Raw genomic sequence first — 19,301 nt, 5'->3', positions numbered from 1 at the left:
CTAATTAACGTGCATTGAATCTAAATTTCGAATTTTTATGTACTTTCATTTGCTTGGATTGATTTTCATTATTTAAGACGGGAAAGAGTTTCATTTTTGCCATATATTCGGATAAAGAAAGAAAAGGGCAGTTACAGATACTTGATTCTTTAAAAGTAATGCTTGAATTCCATATCTACAGGGACGACAAAAAGATGAAACTTTATCCAAGTTAGACAAAAAAAACAAGCGAAGTCTAATAAGAAATAAGAGTCGAATCCTTCTTTCATGGAGATTTATATATCTAAAAATAACAATGAACCCATTTAAGGGTTGAAACTATTAATTATGAAGGGTTCTTTCACTTTCAGATTCATATAATAGGGTCTGAATGTGAAATATAAAATACAGATAGGTTAATTAGGTTATACTACAATGTAAAGTTCTAACTATTTAAAAAACAATACATTAAAATCATTTAGTAAGTATAACAAATAATTGTTTTCAATTTTGATGTACTTTTGATTTTCAAATGGCTAAGGCCTACTATCCTACGTCATTCATATATGTTCGAATTCGAAATTCCGTATCCGTAAAAATGTTATAATGTTGTTTAATTGTTAATACGCCCTCTAAATATAGAATCCCCCAAAAAATATCCCATCTGACAAAAATGATTGGAGGTGCACATACGTTTAAAAGGTATTTATATAAAAAAAAGATATGGCTTATTTTTGATTCATATAAAATATGATATTTCTTATTACTATGAATCAGTTATTACTTATAATGTCTAAAGTAATCGTAAAAAAACATTTACTTAAGTTATATTGATCTTTTTTTGCATTTGGTGATTGTCTTGGAGGTGAAAAATAATTTTGAACAATTTTAGAATTAGTTTTGGATTTTGTGCTCTAAGATTCATTACTTTCTGGGCTTAAATACAATGCTTGAAAAATTGTGTAATATTAGTATACCTATCTTGTATACATTTATTTTCTTATGTATAACTACGTGTACGTTAAATTTTAGATGTAACTCCTTATTATTTCTATACAATCGTATTTTTTTATTTAATAGTTCTTCATTAAGTTCAAAATATATTTTACATCTTTAAATCAATTTTATCAACTTTTAAGAATACCATTTAAGTTATACATTTTTATTTTTATAATATTTTTAGTGTTTCCCGCTGGAATCTTGCAACCACCATTCTATCACAAGTATTTTCCAAAATCGATTAATTTTGGGGGTATAGGTGTTGTTATAGGACACGAAATAACTCATGGTTTTGATGATAAAGGGAGACAGTTTGATCAATTTGGAAATATTCGACGTTGGTGGGACCATTCTTCATCTGAAAAATTTGAAAGCAAAGCTAAATGTTTCGTGGATCAGTATAGTAATTATTTAGTAAAAGAAGTTGGAACATACTTAAATGGTTGGAACACTCAAGGAGAAAATATTGCTGATAACGGGGGTCTTAAGGAATCGTATATGGTGAGAATATATTTAGTGTAACTGTTTATCAATACCAAATAACGCAATTAATTCATACGTTTAAGTTTAGATAATTCGTGGGTACAAGTATGAAATAAGTTTTTGAAAGATTTTAAGATTAAAGAAAAATTAATTGTTAGAACTAAAATCTAACATGTCTTTTTTATTGAAATTTGTATGAAGTTTGTAAACAAACAAAATAACATTATATCGGGATTTAGTATAATCATAACCAATTATTTCATATTATAAATTCTAACACTGCAAAGTTGCAAAATATAAATTGGATCAAATATGATTAAACGCGTTTAATAACTTTTATTCTTTTTACAATTGTTTAAGTGTATGTAGAATGTTTGGTATTAAATTGAGATATTTTGTATTTGAACATTAGAAGTAATGCTTCAAAAAATATTTTATAGCCGATAGTTCTAGAAAAGTGCTATTTCTGATGGTAATTTGACTGTGGACAAAATACAAGTCAATAAAAGAATATTTAAAAAAAAAGTATTCTGAAATAAGGGCAATTCAGTACACCGTTCTCAATTAAAAAGTGTATATTGCAAAAGCTATAAAAAGTACGCCAGGTTAAATGTTCAAGAGTATGCTTATGTGCTAAAACAAGCTATTGCAAGAAGCAAGGCAAATGACTCCCTGTTTAGTATTCCAGATAAAGAAATTCCTCAAGAGAAGATTATTTCTGAGGCAACATTTGTACTATAATCAAGAAAAGACTCATCATGTCTCGAAAAAGTAGTACAAACGTATTTTGAAATCTCTGATAAGGTCCCAGAAATGGCATGCGAGGAAGATACAAATGGAGAAACCGAGGAAGGCCCTGAAAAAGGATCAACTTGTGTAGAAACACGTCCTTTAATTGAGGAAAATAAAATGGTTCCCTCTGAGGTATCAAAAATAATATGGGAGGAGGATAATAGTGGAGAAACCAAGGAGGACCATAACAAAGGATCAACTTATGAAGAAAAGCGTCTTTTACTTAATGAAAATAACATTGTTCCTTCTGAGGTAATGGTAGAGAATATTGCTTCAATTCACTCCTCCTCGGCGAATACTATTGAAGAAATTATTGCACCTTCGGGTATTCAAAAGGAAGATAGAAGAAAAAATTCAAAGGAAAAAAATATGCACTCAACAACAATTGCATGCAAGCCTTAAAAAAACACAACTAAATCCTGACCTCATTTTGCCATCTAGGACAAGGTCTGGTTCGGTTTCAAAAAGATCTTTTTCAACTTCCGGTCTTCCCATAGAAAGAACAAACTCCTATTAAGTTTCTAAAAAAATAATTTTTCCTTATTTTCATAAAATATAATAACGTATTTTAAAAAGCAAACCAAAATCGATGATTTCTTCAAGCTCCATATTTCTAGGGATCAAAATATTATTATGGGAATCGGTAAAATACTGTCACTGAATACGAGGGAGGGGGGAAGAGATCGAATTTGCCAGTTTTGTATTCCTAAAAACTATCATCACTTTTTCACAGGAGATGGGACACATCGGGGAATACTTTCTTTGGTCTCAGAGACCATCAATAATCACTAGTGTGTAAATTAATTCTCTAGTGGGGGGATGGCATAAAATATTTATTTCAACAGTAAGTGGTGTTTTCTATTTAGTCAACGCATATGGACCGAATATCAAATGCTTTGCCTTCTTTCAAGCAATCATTAACGTCTGCAAGAATGACTTTTATCCTCTCCTGTTAATTTGTGATCTTAATGTAGATCTATATAAATCCAAATTTTCGGTACCCTAATGTTCAAATATTAAACAAACTTATCATGGAACTTGACTTATGTGATATTATTAGATTTTTTAACGCAAAGGATAGTGTATCTTCGAGAAATGGGAAGAAGTCCTCACAGATCGATTTAGCTCTTGCATCTTCTTCTATACGGTCAGAAACAACTAATGCACTCTATCGCCCTCATCCTGGATCTGATCATACAATGATTGAAATAGATATTCAACAATATCATTCAAAGAAACGTTTTAAGGCCCCAATGTGGGTAGTGATAGATAATATTTTTATCAAAGAACTAAAGTCAAATTTGACTCATCGTTCTAAGACTACTTTTAATCCAGCAAAAATAGCTAATGTGTTGGCCTGTACTGTTAAATTCAGAACAATACAATTTATTAGAAGGAAAAGATTTAAAGGAAAAGATTGAAAAGGATCTTGAAGATGTTTTGAATAACATCTCTCATTCGACGCTCAATTGCATCAGAAACTGCCAATTTATATCGTACTTCGGAGATTGCTGAGAGGGAGTTTAATGAAAAAATTGTCTCGGAAACAACGACGTAGGCCAAACTATCAATGACCCACAGAGAATTTTGAAGCTCTTTCATAGGCTCTTCCAAAAGCTTGTTGGGGGGGGGAGGGAAGAGGTTTCCTCGTTCTAAGTTAGGAAAACGTTCAATCTTCACAAAAAATGTTATATCAAATTACATAACAAATCATTTTAAGAATGGAAAAGCTTCTGGTCCAGATGGCATCGGTGGGAAGATTTTTATACAATGTGTAGAATAGAACCCATTTTGAACTCCAAACTTGGCAAAGAACAAAAAGGCTTCCTAAATATACAGTCTGCTGTGGAAATTATACGTAAAAAAGGAACTTTTGGTGCAATTATAGCTGTAGTCTTTAGCAAACCATTTTATTCTGTCCAACACAGTCATATTTTGAAAGCAGCTAAAAGACTTTGTCCAAAATGATACTTTAATCCTATTAGAGCGCTTCTATTCAATGGAACATCAACTATTTCGAGGGAGAAACCGACCCAATTACCTTAAGAAAGAGCTGTCGTCAAGGTTGTCCTTCAGCCCCCCTATTATGTGTTGCTGCACTAAAAGATCTTGGAGATTCCATTATAGAGAAATTCAAGGGGTTTGGGGTGGATTTTGGGACCTGGAGACATATAATTGATATGTATGCCGATGACCTCACATTGATGTTAGAAGCTAACTCTGAGGCTCAATTAACTAGACGAATTAAAGTAGTTCTGAACTATTTCAAGAAGTATGAAATGAGGTCCAGTTTGAAAATCAACTATAAAAAGACAGGTGTTCTTCCTATTGGTAAATGGAGTCCAAGTAAGGCTATTCAACTTGCCAACTGTTAAATTGAGGACACAGTGGAGAGATTGGGAATTGTATGGGATTCAAAAGGTGCCTCTTATTCAAACTGGATATTCCTAAAAAAGTATGTGTGTTCTTCCATTTACCAATGGAGAAGTTTCAATCTTCAAAAGAGGATTGACCTATATAATTTCTTAATTATTCTTAATATCCTATATATGGCAACAGCTATTCCCTGGCTCACTGAGAGAGGAATTGAAGAAGAAGACTCCTGGCTTAATATGTTTTTTCATAGGATCTATCTACCCTCAATCAAATGACCTAGATCTCTTATGGGTGGAGGATTATCTCTGCTCCCAAGAATACTACCTAAAGTCTATCAAAAAGTTCTAATAGACCTTTCAAGATATCCAGAGAAATAGTAGCGAGCTACTATTTTGTCTTTCGACCTTATGTTTTTTTTTTTAGTAGTATGAGTTTGATAATTTTTATTCATTTGTTTTTTACCTGATCATTTTACTAATTTTATTGAAGATTTTAATCAAATGTAATATTGATAAAATAGTTGCTTGCTCTATTCGCCAATTTTTTCCTCAGAGCTCCAGAGCCTGAAAATAACCCTGTCGGTCTCCATTCGAATAAAATCTTTTTTATTTCATAATGTCCTTTATGAAATTATAACGTCACAATCAGCCAGTTATCGTTGGACCGTGATATCCTCTAGGCCTCTCAAATGGAGGTTAATTTTAACCTCACGAGATGTTCTAATCTTGTACATTCGAAGAATAGAAGTGTCCACTTCTATTTATAAAAAGAACACTATTTTTCATAATCCTTAAAGTTATTGACAAATATTGAAGATGCAGCCAACCTGTATCAAAACTACTTTTCTTTTAAACTAATGAGAGGGTTACAAAATATTATCCACTGAGCACCTCAAAATATGGTTCATTGGCAGACATAATAGAGGAAGGAAACAATTATTGACTATTCTAATTGGAGACTCCCGTCTGAGATGACTATTGAACACTTTTTGTATTTTGCTGGATGTATGTTAGGGGGTATAAGGGGAGCTCAAAATTGAGCAGTCACTAAGCTTTTTACAGTTTTATAAACGATACCTGGTTATATATTATCCCACGTGTAAGATCTTGGATTGAAGTTTATCAGTTCATTTGAAACCAGAAGTGAAAGCACAAACATAAATATGAACTCCCTAGAGGTAGTCATTTTCCTGAATAATCTACTCTCCTTTTCGACGTTACAAAGAACTTTCCATGTCCTTTGTTTCTTTGAACAAAAAATAGTTGAAATTGGTAGAATTTTCTTTGGCGTAACATGTACAAGTCTATATAATCTTCTAAAATCACCAATCTGTTAATTCTCAAGGCCTTCCATGTTGATTCTATACACTTCAAACCGAGACCTTACAGTATAAAGCATGAACACACATCAAAGATATTTGGAGCTTCAAATGTACTTGTGTGGAATTTATTATAACTTATTTTTGAATTTTTCAGAGTAAAAACAAATTTGAGCACGTGTGTTACCCTGAATATCATTATTTTGTTCCAAACTTTTATAATTTGCAATGGGTTTATGAAGGTGTGATTAAACTTGTTCACTGAGTTTGATATTATATTTACGACATTATATTATATTAAATCCTCATTACAAAAAATTTCAAAAATGGACAAAAAAAATAGCAAAAATCACAAGTACAATTGCCATAATAGAAATAAACTATCCAAGCCTATAGAAAGGCGCCTGTTACCACAAACATTCTCTTCTTTTTTCTATTTATTTGGATTTTTTTTGAATACCATAGGGATTTGTGGGAATTATTTCTTAAAAGTATCGTAGGCTTAACATCAAGACAAAGTTCTCGCTTATTTACAAGGTTGTGCCCTAATCGGTCTAGCAGTTCTAGCTTTTGTTCCTATTTAGAATATATAAAGAAAATATAATATGTATTTTAAAAATAAATTAGCTTTAAATTAGTCAGTTTTCTCAGTTTTTTTCCCCGTACAATTGCAGTGTTCTACACTACACTAATACATTTTTTACTGAGGCCCCTTTTATACGAAACAAGTGTTCTGTGTATGTGTGGACTGAAAGCAGTCGTCAATTCTCCATGATACAGCACCCCCCGAGCTTCCCTTCACGACCCCACTTTGAAAATGTTGCTCAAACAACATAATTTTTCGGGGCTCCTTCTGGAACTTGGGGTACTACTTATGAGGTAACTGCCACCCTGTTTGTATATGGGCCCGAATTTTCTAGCAACGTCCCTTGTTTTAAATGCCTGTTACCAACTGAGCTTGTATAAAAAAGAACTGAATGAATATGTTTTCTTTGTACATTACGCTAGGTTAAAAAAATATATATATAAAGACGACATTGGTTCTAGAGCAACACAAAGAGGATCCAGATTTTGTCTTCGAGTCCTGTATATTTAATAAATCAATATTTTTTAAACACAACCTTTCTTATTGGTGTATGTTAAAGCCTTCGAATAAATAATATTTTCAGGATATAGATATTCAAATCAAATTATAGTAAAATAATCTACAAAGGATCAATATTAGTTGTTTTTCTAACTTATTATTTATAATATATTAATTAGAAAAAATTTCAGCACGGCAAACTTTCTATACGATGAATTTTTTCAATGCAAGTTATCCTCACGGCTAGGCATCCAACGTCAAATCTACCGACGGCGAACTTTCATAGATCCACTTCAGCAGGAGAATAAAACAATTTTCTAAACACTTACTTTTTGGACATATCTTGAAGGCATGCATTTTTGGAGGTATATCACTGTCTGAGTATAGAAGGTCGCTATTCAAGAGGGTCATTGAAAAGGATAACAGTGGTAATTGTTTATAAATATGATTTAATTACGAGTAAGATCCAATAATTGAGCTAGAAAAAGAGGGTTCAGCTTAGTGGAGTAGCAATGTAATAATATCGGAAGATCAAAAAATATCACAAAAAGGAATCCTTAGAAAATATTGGACAAACAAGTCAACAAAATGTGATATCGTAACGGGAAAAATAATATTCAGAAACCAATCTTGAAGTTAACACACCTTCCAAGTCTGGCGAGTTAAACATTCAGAATTAAAATTGTGATACTCAATCCGTTTATGATCTAAAATAGTGATTCATAAATTAATTCCAACGAAGAGGATCTTAAAAAAAAGAAAAGAAAAAAAGAAACTGAATATCTCCCAGGAGATATTATAAAACTCCAAGGAAAACAAAAATTATAATTAATTTCTCCATAAGGCTTACTGTTGAACTTAAAGAGACTGTAAGGAAAAAGGCAACAAACATAAGGAGAAAAGAAAGTACCACTTTGAGTTCTGATATATCTGAAATTGAATACTTAGCGGTGTTCATTTTTTAACTAGCATCAATGTTAGGGATAGGATTTTTGTAAAAAAAAATATCAGATTTATTGTCATCGTGCTCCAATAAATCCCATTCCTTAACATTTTTTGATCGAGGGTATGTAAATAACTTAACATAATACAAAGAGCCTGATAGCACAATTATATCAGAATTTAAGTACAATCTAAAATTAGATACAACTATTTTGTTTGGCTATTTAAATATGGCCGAAAAATAGAAAATAAATTTTACTAAGTACTTTTATGAATTTAAGGTAAAAAGTAATTAAGGTCAAATACTACTTTTGTACCTGAAATAAATAAATCCATAGCATTATTCAAAAGGTTTTTCAGAAAAAAATTTACATAAATCATTTTTTATTAAGTAAATATAAAAAACTCTATCAGAACAAACAATAATATTTTAAATAGTAGACGTGAAGATTTCTTTTAAAAAAACAGTTCTATAGTTTTATTTCCTACCTGTAAATATTAAGAAGAGGTAGGGCTGGATTTATAAATTACGATTTGAACTTGATGTTATATGCCTTTATTTTAGATGTAGATGGTTACTGTTATATATTTTTCCAAACAATATAAATTTGTGCATAATTATTAAAGTATATTTGTCAATTATTGGTCTATTACAAATGATAATATTAATAAAAAATAAATGAAACTAATATAAATCAGTAACTATATCAATATGTGTACGCTCAAATTATTTTAATTTGTGTAATGGCAACATATTTTATGATTTGTTTATAGTTGAAAACTTCATTAACTGGGATCCTAAAACAAATGTCCTAATAACAATGTAAGAGGAATATAGAAGTAGGGGGAAATGAGTCCAACTATTGATTTGAAATGATATTTTATTGAGCAGTGATAACAACCCTACTACAAACCATATTATAATCCTGCAGTAGGCTTGAATAACGTAATAAACTAAGTATGAAAAATGCAATGAAAATTGCTATGTGTTACATAGAGAACAAATTATTACTTTTCAAAATATTCTTTTTGATTAAAGCACATCTGTGGGAGAGAAAGGAGTGTTGGGGAGGGATTGTTTGTTAAATCATCAATTACGATATAAAATTAGTTATGATTAATTTTTTTATAATACAGGCTTTTAAGAATCGCCAAAAAACTGAAAACATTGAAAAAGTTCAACTTCCAGGATTCGAAAATTTTAGCCATGATCAGCTATTCTTTTTGAACTTTGCTCAAGTATGGTGTGGAACGGCCAGGTTGGAGTCCTTAAGAAACAAGTTAAGATCAGCCGTCCATGCCCCTGGCAACTATAGGTATTTATTATCTCATATTTATGAAAACATCAAGTCTGTATAAAAATTTTCAGAGTTAAAGGTACACTAGCCAATTCAAAAGAGTTTGCAATAGCATTTCAGTGCCCCAAAAATAGTGAAATGAATCCTGAGTCGAAGTGTTCGGTTTGGTGAATAATCTTTTATTTCTTTTCAATATGTTTTACTTATTGATATAATATTAATTTTGAAACTTATAAATAAATATCTTAAATCAGTAATAACCAAAATTTATAATTTTGTGCTTGTAAAAATCAATTATAATGTATATTGGTTTATACGTTGATCTTAAAAATTTTATATATGTTAAAATATCACCAAAAAATTAACAAATACTTGAAAAATTTAAGGCTGTTTCTCTATTTAGAAGAAATAATAAACATAATTCAATGTAGTATCATTTATAAAAGAAATATGTTTCGTAAAATTAGTGATAAAAGTATATATTCAACATTTTACATAATGTTTGACTAAGTTGTTTAAGTTAGCTATTATTGTTAATTGTAATTGATGTCAATATTCTTATCTAATGAATGAAAACTATATTCAATCTTCGTCAGTTTAAAAATAAATTTTATATAAAGTGTGTCATATACAGTATCGTTCAAAAACAGTTCAAATATTCAATCGTTTAAATACAGTATCGTTCAAAACGAAACTTTATTTCTTTTATTCGGATTCAAAAAGTTTCGTGTGGGTGTAAATCAAAAAGTATAAATATTTTGCGTTTTTCTTAGAAAACGTTTCCGTATAGCAATACTGATTTTGTCATCCGTAGATTGTTCCTAATATTGGTCATATTCAATTTAAAAAATTTAATTCCTTTAGAAAATTTGTATAATTAAAGATATATTGATTTTGAAGATTAAAAAAGTCCAAGAATATTAGAACCGATGACACTAATAATAGCATGTCGCTTTGTTTTTCAGTAGTGCCAATCTTCAATATATACGCAATTTCATTATATTCCTGTCTGTCGTTGTCAATATGTTAATGGGTAACAATTATTTTTGGATTAGTCTAAAAAAATAAAATGACTGCAGTCCTATCAGTCCGGTCCTAATACAAATGACGTTGTTAGTCTAACTACTTTATTTGGGTCGCTGAAGTTACATCTTAATTCATAACCTCTTTCAAAGAGACAAAATACCTGTAAAAGATGTGTTACTAGAGCATTTTTATTGCACGTTCTACCTATAATTTATTATTTTCTTAGTTCTTATATTCTTCAATCCTTGCTATGAGTGAAGAAAATAAACAGATATCTAGGACTGTAAGACTGAAGGACCAATGTATCAGTCTTAACGACCGTTGAATGGTAAAAAAAATCGGACTGATAAAAAGACTGAAACACTAATAACATTGGTTTTTTGTTTAATACACAACCAAATAAAAAATCGAAAAAAAATTGATGATGTTATTTTGATCTTGAACCCGATCGATTTCACAACAAAATTTTTAATTTAAACTACTTTTATAATGAAACACATTTGTGAAATGAACAGTATAAATGAACTGAAGATTGTTTTACCTAAAAATGAGATAACCTTAATTTATTATTATTTGCTTATTTTTCTATAATTTTTATTTAAAAAATATTTCAATTAACCCTATGTAGAGTGCAAAAATTAAGGTTAATAAATATGAAAATATCCTGCCAAATAATAATAAAGCTTTAGTAATTGGTATTGCTTAATGTAATGGATGGTGCCTCAGCTTTAAAGACGAGGACTAATAACAAGGGTCATAATTAAATCTGAGTTGAATGTGATTGTAATTGTTGAAACTTTTAACCTCGAATTCTCTCAAATTTCCAAATCAGGGTTTAGTTCTGGGAATTTGTATTGTCATCTTGTTTTGAATAAATATAATACAGTTTAGTGTTGTGTAGCGAGTAGGTTTTCCAAAGTTTGCCTCAAAATCTTCTTATCTTATACCTGCAGCATTGGTACCACTCAAAAAATTACGTACATTCCCGCTCACTGCCCCAATTTTGTGAGGACGCTCCTGCTCTTGCTCATTTGGGTATATTACAAATTTAATCTTAAAAGTGTTCTTTTTCTATTCATTTCAGTCATTTTCTGTTAAACTATCTGCAAAATAAGATATCAGTTTTTAGTCTCCTATGATTTAGGAAGTAACATTATTTGTCTTGCCCCTCATTAAATAATTTATTCATAATAATATCAAGATCGGAAAAAAGTTTCAATATGACCGACAATCAATGTATTCCGGTTTCTCGACTAGATTATATAGATTTACTGGTACTATAGGGTCTAGCAACAAAACTTCCTTTTTTTATCATGCATGGCAATCAGACTATAGAAATTGTAGCAAAGTGGTGTTGATTTCATTCTAGAAGCAATATTCTAAAGTTTTCTTGAAAATACAGTCAGTTGCTATCATGTATTAAAGTAGTGAGGAACGTGCTATTGCCTTCGAAAATAAATATTGCTAAAAAATAATTTGATTTAATATTTTCTAAAAATAAACTCATTAGAATTTAGCTCTTGAGTTTTCTTTGTGGGATCTATAAAAATCAGTTAATTGCTTCTATTTCTATTACATGAAAAACAATTTTTTTAAGTTCATTTTCATGATTTTAAATTTGTAAAATTCTTTGAAATCTATGTTATGCAAGGATTCAATATTGGTGCAGATTGTATTTGGAACCGAATCAATTTTGGTAAAGCTAACATTTATAAGACCTTTGTAAACTCGCCACGAACTAATAAACGAATCGTCCACAGCTATAACATAAGATATTTTGTAAATTAAGTAAATATAAAAAGTTCTGTTCCCGCACCTTGCATAATAAGACTGAGTTGCTAAGTTGGAGCTGATTAATAATATAAGTAATCATATTAAGCAAAAGCAATAACTAAGTTTACAATTAATCATATCCGTATAAATTAGTGATACAAGTTGATGCATTTGTCAGTATGGAGATATTTGATAGATATCCCACCAAGTTTCAAAAGTCCACGACATCTGTACCTGACACTGAATTTCATATGGGTTATTTAACTCTATGAACACCATTTGAAGCTACACAAGCTGAATCCGTCCACTTCATTTCATTAACTTCAATCAATAATGGAATTTTTACAATAGAAAATATTGCTATGGTGCTTGAAGTCATGGAATCTTGATATGAATCTTTGCTTAATACAAGTTATCACGTCGCATAATCGTGATTGACAGGGAAGGAGAGCGTCTACATACATCGCCATAAACTTTTGCACGGTGAAGAATAAACGGTAATCCCCAGAGGCTTTGTTCGACCACATCTAGTTTGTCAGTACTAGCACTCGTACAGAACTCATGCTTGGTCTCCCCCACCCCTCCCTGTATCTTGAGATTAAGTTCGTTCAAGTACTGGGTAATGACACAAAGAAATCAAACAAACAACATCTACTTTTTATCATCCAAAAAGGAAAATCGGGAATTCTGTCCTTGGCTGACCATGACAGATTTGAGGGGTTCAAATAGGTTCAAAAATGTGCAAACATATGTGTGGGGTTAATCTTGAGGCTTGAAAGGACCAATATAAAACTATACCATAGTATTTGAAACTTGAAGGACTCATAGTAACACCACACACATTCAATCGGGCTTTCTTGAGTGTATTGAGGGGATTCATTTGATATTATACAATTGTGATATATTTTTGGAAGATTGAATGAAGGGCATGGACCTTGAGGGTTGAAAAGATCATTATAAAAACCATACTGGTAGTATTTGAAACTTAAAGGACTCATAGTAACACCACACACATTCAATCGGGCTTCTTTAAGTGTATTGAGTGGATTAATTTGATATCATACGATTTCGAGATATTTTTGGAAAATTGATTGAAGGACTTGTACCTTGAGGCTTAAAAGGATCATTATTAAACCATACCGGTGGTATTTGTAGCTTAAAAGCCTCATTATAAAACCAAACGGGGTGATGTTTGAAACTTGAATGACTTATTCAGGCACTACGCATATTCAATCGGGCTTCCTTGAGTATATTGGAAGAATAAACCAATGCAAGGGGCTCATTGTAACAACTCACCCAATTGCTCAGACTTCTTATAGTTTATTAGAAGAAAGGACTGTAGTATATTATTTGATACTTAAAGGTATCATAGTAAAACCATGCACGTGGGCTTTGAAGTGTAAAATACTAATTGTAACGCCACGTAGATTCAGTCAGACTTCTTTGAGTATATTAGAAGTAGGGGTTGCAGTATGGTATTTGAAGCGTATAGTGATCATCATAAACCATACTTTGGGAACTTGACATTGCTTCCAAGGAGGAAGAGGGAGATCACATTGAAAATGAATCATTTAATTGTAAAAATAAAAAAAATATTCAGAGCATACTTCTATATGTAAATATACTAATAACTATAATATGAATGTTCGTTGTTGTCGAAATAATTCTAGTTCTCTTGGATTCTCTCTAATACAATGGAGCGGGAAATTGACTATATGTTATCTGTATACAGCCATTCCATGCCAAATCGATCAAGAAAGAGACATTTTTACGGCCCCATCACCAATTTTTTTTGAAATTTTGCATATAGCTTAATATTGGCTAGAAACTCAAAAATCTAAAATTTTAGTTTTCATTGACCTCCATATCTGGAGTTAGAAGCTCTAAAGTTCCAGCCTCGAGGCCACCACCCATGTGTTTAAACAGCTATATCTCTTGTGTTTTTAAACGTGGTTGGATAGATATTTACACATTGATTATTCTATGTGTTATACTTTTACCCACTAAAATGTTTCTTTGACCTTGAGGTCACGAAGTCAAATCTTTCACCTTAAAATTTTCAATCATGGTATACTTCAATTTTTATCAAATTTTCATGAATGGCATGTACAAAACTTGGGTACAATATAAGCAAAAATAATTAATTTAGAATTGTGGCGAGACAAATTTACAATCATTTATATATTCTTTTAAATCCAAGTTATATAGACTTAGTATTCTATGTACAATGGCCTTACGTGTTTGTAAATATATAGGGTATTATAAATCTAAACTACTACAAATTTTACTAAATGGTTTCAAATATAAAACTTATTAACTCATATCTACCCAACCAAATTTACAATTTCAATAAAATACAGACTAATGAAAAGATCCCGAATAAAATTTCTAACTTTATTTCTGTTATCAAGAATTCACAAATAATTTATAATGGCACACAATAATTTTTTTTTTTTTTTTACAGCTGCTGTATTTTATATATAATTTCTAAATCAATACTTCACTTTTTTTTGGTGTAGTGATAACTCTTTTAACTATCGATACTTCAGAACCAGTAAAATGTTTCACCTGTAAGGAAAATTTCATCAAAGGGGTAAATGAGTGATTCTTTTGAGTTCCAGGTATAGTGGTGGCCCTTTTTTGCCAATCGCTTAAGAAAGCCAATTCTCGATTATATTCACTACATTTGAAATATGCAAAATTTATTTTCTTAATATTTTCTTCACAAAATTTATAAAAATCCATAGGAGTTAACATTGTTTCCGAGTTTTTTCCTTCTGAACAACTCTGTAGACTTGCTTTACTCACTAAGCGTTTAATTGTACCGCTTAAACCATCACATGATCCTTTTCCATGACTTGTTCCAGAAAAGTTCATTTCTTCTGAGATTCCAAAATCTTCTTTGTGGTAGCAAAGGTTTAAGAAGTTAATATAATTTTTAAAGTTTCCTACACATCTGTCCGAAAGGTATTTTATGTATTTAATGTATGGCAGTGTTTCTTTAACACATTGGATTAATTTTTTGATGTATAAATGGACGCTCACAGTACCGTACGGGTTACACTCAGATATCACTACAAAATTTACATGTTTTAAGAGGGCGTTTTGCTTGAAATATCCAACGAAAGGGTGAAGGGTTACTATATAACTGTTCCCATGAAATTTTGTACTTCGTCCTGCACAACGAAAGAAAAATTCCCAGTAAAGTCACAAATCACTACCATTTATCTCGTAAGTTACATAATATGAGGTACTTTTGCTCTTTGATCATGTCTCCATTCTTATAAACACTCACAATAATTTTTTTGTATTACCATTATCCTGTTCACATCTTCACATCGGATTTATAAAAGTTGTTCACGTCTTGAGCAACATGTTCATCAATTTTGGAGCCCCCTCCTTGGATTTGGATCCGCTAAAATTCCTTGTTCACGGTGAACTTCTTGGCAAAATGATAAAATGTTTTGAAAGTAATTTGGATTTTCCAAAAAGGGCAAATATGCAAAAAGATAGTCAAGATTTTTTTTTTGTTGTTGAGTTATTAAATTTATCCTGTAAATCTTTGATGAGTTGATCAAACTCTTGAGCATTTAATGCCTTTGTAGTTTCTTCGTCAACATATATATTCGAAGCTAAATCCAAACCTTCATAGTTATTTATTAATTTGTTTTGAATAGCTTCCAATGTTTTGTACCTTTTCTTGGACATATTTTGGAGTCATATGACTAACCCTTTTTGTAAGACTTTCTCTTAATGCAGATAAACATTTATTGAAGTCCAAAACTGCAAATTTGGGATTGCTAGGTTCGTCTGGATCACTTTCGTTTGAAGAATTTAAGACCATTGTGTTGTTTTCAATGGCAGTATCTATTTGAGGAGGTTTTTCGTTTTTTTAGCTTCTCCTCGCATGGACTGCATATATTTCTTGATGTTAACGACCATTTTTTGACAAGGTCCTCGGAAACTAATCGAATATTTTTTTATGTTTATTAAATGGATCACTAAAATTTTTTAATTCATTTAAATAGCTACCACACTGATATTCCATTTTGAAAATGATTTGTTATGTTGAAACTAAATAAGTAACTTTCCAGTTGTTTGCTAATGTACGTAATTAAAGTATTCCCAATCTTTAGTTTCAATAAAGTACTTGCTCAATTTTATTTTCCTAACTTATTCATCTCCACCAGCTACCCCCCTTTGGTATTGAACTCATACAGTATATATGAAAATAAAACTAATGTTAGCCTATACACATATAACCAATACATTAGTGAGTGGCGCTCAATCGAGCGCTGCTCAAAATTAAATTATTGAAAGAGTGCGGGAGCGCGCTCATTGTTTTGAATAAGAAGCAAGAGCGGAAACACACTTGCAATTTTTTTTTTGGGGGGGGGGGAATTTTATCAATTTAATAATTGTTATTCCATTTGAATATTTGGTAGAATTGTCGTTCCATCTAATCCAGCCCAAATATTAACTTCTGCTTGATAGACTTATCACTTATACAATTAAGACATTGTATTTTACTAAATATATATACCATATAATAAAATATGTAAATGAGTATAAATTTGTCTCGCAACAATTTTAATTAATTATCTTTTCTAATATTGTACCCAAGTTTTGCACATCCCATTCTTAGTATTTCGCTTATATGACCCAAATTTAAAAACAGCCCTAAAACTTCTTTGAAGTAAATTAATATATGTTGACGGCCATTTTATGAAAAATTGAAAAAAAATGAAGTATACTGTTTGAAATTGTTAGGGTCAAAGATTTGACCTCGTGACCTCAAGGTCGAAGAGCCATTTTGTTGGGTAAAAGTATGGAATATAGAATAATTAATGTGTAAATATCATCCAATCACGTTTAAATTAGATCGATATCATTCAAAGCACAAGAAATATAGCTGTTTAAAAATATGGGTGCTGGCCTCGAGGCTTGAACTTTAGGAGCCTTTAATTCCTGATATGGTGATCAAAGAAAATTAAAATTTTTGATTTTTGAGTTTCAATATAAAGCTATATGCAAAATATCAAAAAAAATCGGAGATGGTGCTGTCTGACGAGTGATCAATTTGATGTGGAATGACCCATATATATAAAAGAGTGGGTGGTGTTTGTAGAGATGTCCTTTATACGTTCCTACACCATTGAACCCTAGGAGGATGAAATTTTGCCTGGTTTGTATTTAAAGTGATGGATAACTGTTGAGTGTATGTAATTTCGTCCAATGCAAGAAATATATAATTGTCATCAAATTTTTCTCCTTATCTTGTTCAAAATTACTTTACTTCGAGACTTTATTGGCTTGATGATGAAAAACGGAGAAGGAATTACTTTTCAGTGGAAATTTCCATGAATTTAAAATTTTTTTGATGATTCACGATATGTAGTGGAATAGTACAGGAAATAAGAATCTTGGTCATATCAATAGTAAAATTGAAAATATTAGAATTTGAATTAATTATGCTACTTGTATAGAGTTCCAAGTTCCTCTCTTGAATTTGTTGTTTACTTCGATATTCTAATTTGAAAATTTTGACAAATGATAAAAACGTCGAAGCAACGTTATAATTCTATACATTTTTACCACCATTATCATCGATCCAGGATTTAATATTAATAGTCATTACTTTATCTCAAACTTCATCACGATACAACTTTATACGTTTCTAAAAGTTATAAATAAAAAATAAGTCGTTCATTGTTATATGTTACATATTTATACAGGAGGTTTTGCATAACGTGATGATTGGAATATTTCTGAACCCTCATATCAGGTTTTTTTATATTATGATAATAAAATATAAAAACTATATATTGAGTGAAACAAGAATTTTTCTAGTTCTTGATGAGTTCATTCATACTATGCCTATATATATAAATATATATCTATACATATATATATAATATAAGTGTATAATTTTGGAGAGTGTCCTGTAAGTAATTGGTTCGACAGCTACACTTAAAACTTATAGTGACTACTTATTACTTGCAATTAAAAAGGTTGTTGAATAAATATTGGTTAAGTTCCGATTATTTCAACCTTACAGTATGGAAATTATCAGATTAAAAATCAAGTAAATACCCGATTAAGATTATATTTTACAGGTATCTTGTCTAGTATATATCATTTTAAATAATTTCTGATGAAAAAAATGTTTTTATTGTCCTTACTATACTAAAAGACAAAGGAAAATGAGTAAAAAGTAGACTTTGAAAAATAATTTCCCCTCTTTTACGGGTTTTAGTACTACGCTGATTGCATATATTATGGATTTTTCTTATTCATAAAAACTACAATAAGGACAAACCCATTGTATATGATTTATGATTATGAAGTATGATATGTCTTCTCCTAAGAATGAAAAATAATGATGACAGCTTTTATTACTGTTTAGATTGCGAATTACAAAAACTGCTCCAACTTTTTAGGACATCTAATATGAATAACTCTTGATGCACAATATTTCATCCGTATAAGAAAATTTTCTGCTGTTTTCTGCACTTCTTTCAATTCTATTTATAAAAATTATCGCCATTGTTTTTATTTGTTGCGAATGCTGTTATTTTTTCTAGTCCAATTTTAATATGTTTCCAGTAAAGTGTTATTTATTTAAATGTATGTTGTTCAATTTTTGGTACAATCATGTCAAGTTTGTATTCTGTAATATCAAACTTACTCTTGATCGTTAAGATATAAATGAGTAATTCTGGTGTGTCATTGAGATCAACACTTTCGTATATTGGAAGGCAGACAAACTTTGGAGATGACAGTTTTTCCTTTGTGGTGCTAAACATTATTTTTTATGACAAATTCTGTTGGTAAACTCATATGATCTTTGTCCAATTATAAGAGTAATAGTTTGTCGGTGTTGTAGTTTTTTTAACAACATCACGTGGTATTTTATTTAACTCTTCCATTTTGGGTTAGCATTTCAAATCTCGAAAAATTGTTTTTGAGGAGAAAATGATGGACTTAATTCACGTTCACAACCCAAAATCAAAGTAGATATTTTTTAAAAGGTTATCTAAAGTAAATCGTGAAAAAATAATTGAACTAATTATTTAAACGGATAAATTTCCCCTTCAAAAATAAAGTATAAACTTCAGTTCGTGTTTGTACAAGATTATGTAGTATCAGTTTCATCTAATAGATATTAATCTTGTAATCATACAATTATTCATTCATTATGGTAAACAAGTGTGTTTATGTTGGGTGTCGA

General features: G+C 30.5%; 1 protein-coding gene and 1 long non-coding RNA gene across 16 annotated transcripts in view; one reads left to right on the top strand and one right to left on the bottom strand.

Annotated features, from left to right (window-relative positions):
* The window catches only part of LOC121127038 (neprilysin-4), a 61,498-nt gene extending 51,967 nt beyond the window's left edge, over positions 1-9,531 (top strand). For 9 of the 13 annotated variants that reach the window (XM_071892203.1, XM_040722401.2, XM_071892206.1 and 6 more), the window contains 3 exons: positions 1,163-1,479; positions 9,111-9,289; positions 9,343-9,531. In XM_071892203.1, the coding sequence (XP_071748304.1) occupies positions 1,163-1,479; positions 9,111-9,289; positions 9,343-9,442 (596 nt within the window). In that variant the 3' untranslated portion in view covers positions 9,443-9,531. Of the gene's footprint in view, positions 1-1,162; positions 1,480-1,544; positions 1,988-9,110; positions 9,290-9,342 lie in introns of those variants that run through there. The other 4 variants (XM_040722405.2, XM_071892204.1, XM_040722406.2 and 1 more) reach the window with 2 other exon arrangements.
* Positions 1-19,301, bottom strand: part of LOC121127041 (uncharacterized) — an 88,873-nt gene that overhangs the window by 40,642 nt on the left and 28,930 nt on the right. For all 3 annotated transcript variants that reach the window (XR_005867458.2, XR_011782801.1, XR_011782802.1), the window contains exon 2: positions 1,138-1,336. This is a non-coding gene — a long non-coding RNA (uncharacterized lncRNA). The remainder of the gene's footprint in view (positions 1-1,137; positions 1,337-19,301) is intronic.

This window comes from Lepeophtheirus salmonis, chromosome 12, assembly GCF_016086655.4.
Source record: "Lepeophtheirus salmonis chromosome 12, UVic_Lsal_1.4, whole genome shotgun sequence".
Taxonomy (NCBI): Eukaryota; Metazoa; Arthropoda; class Copepoda; order Siphonostomatoida; family Caligidae; genus Lepeophtheirus; species Lepeophtheirus salmonis.
Note: the sequence above shows the minus strand (reverse complement) of the source record. Positions and strands in the feature narration are given on the sequence as shown.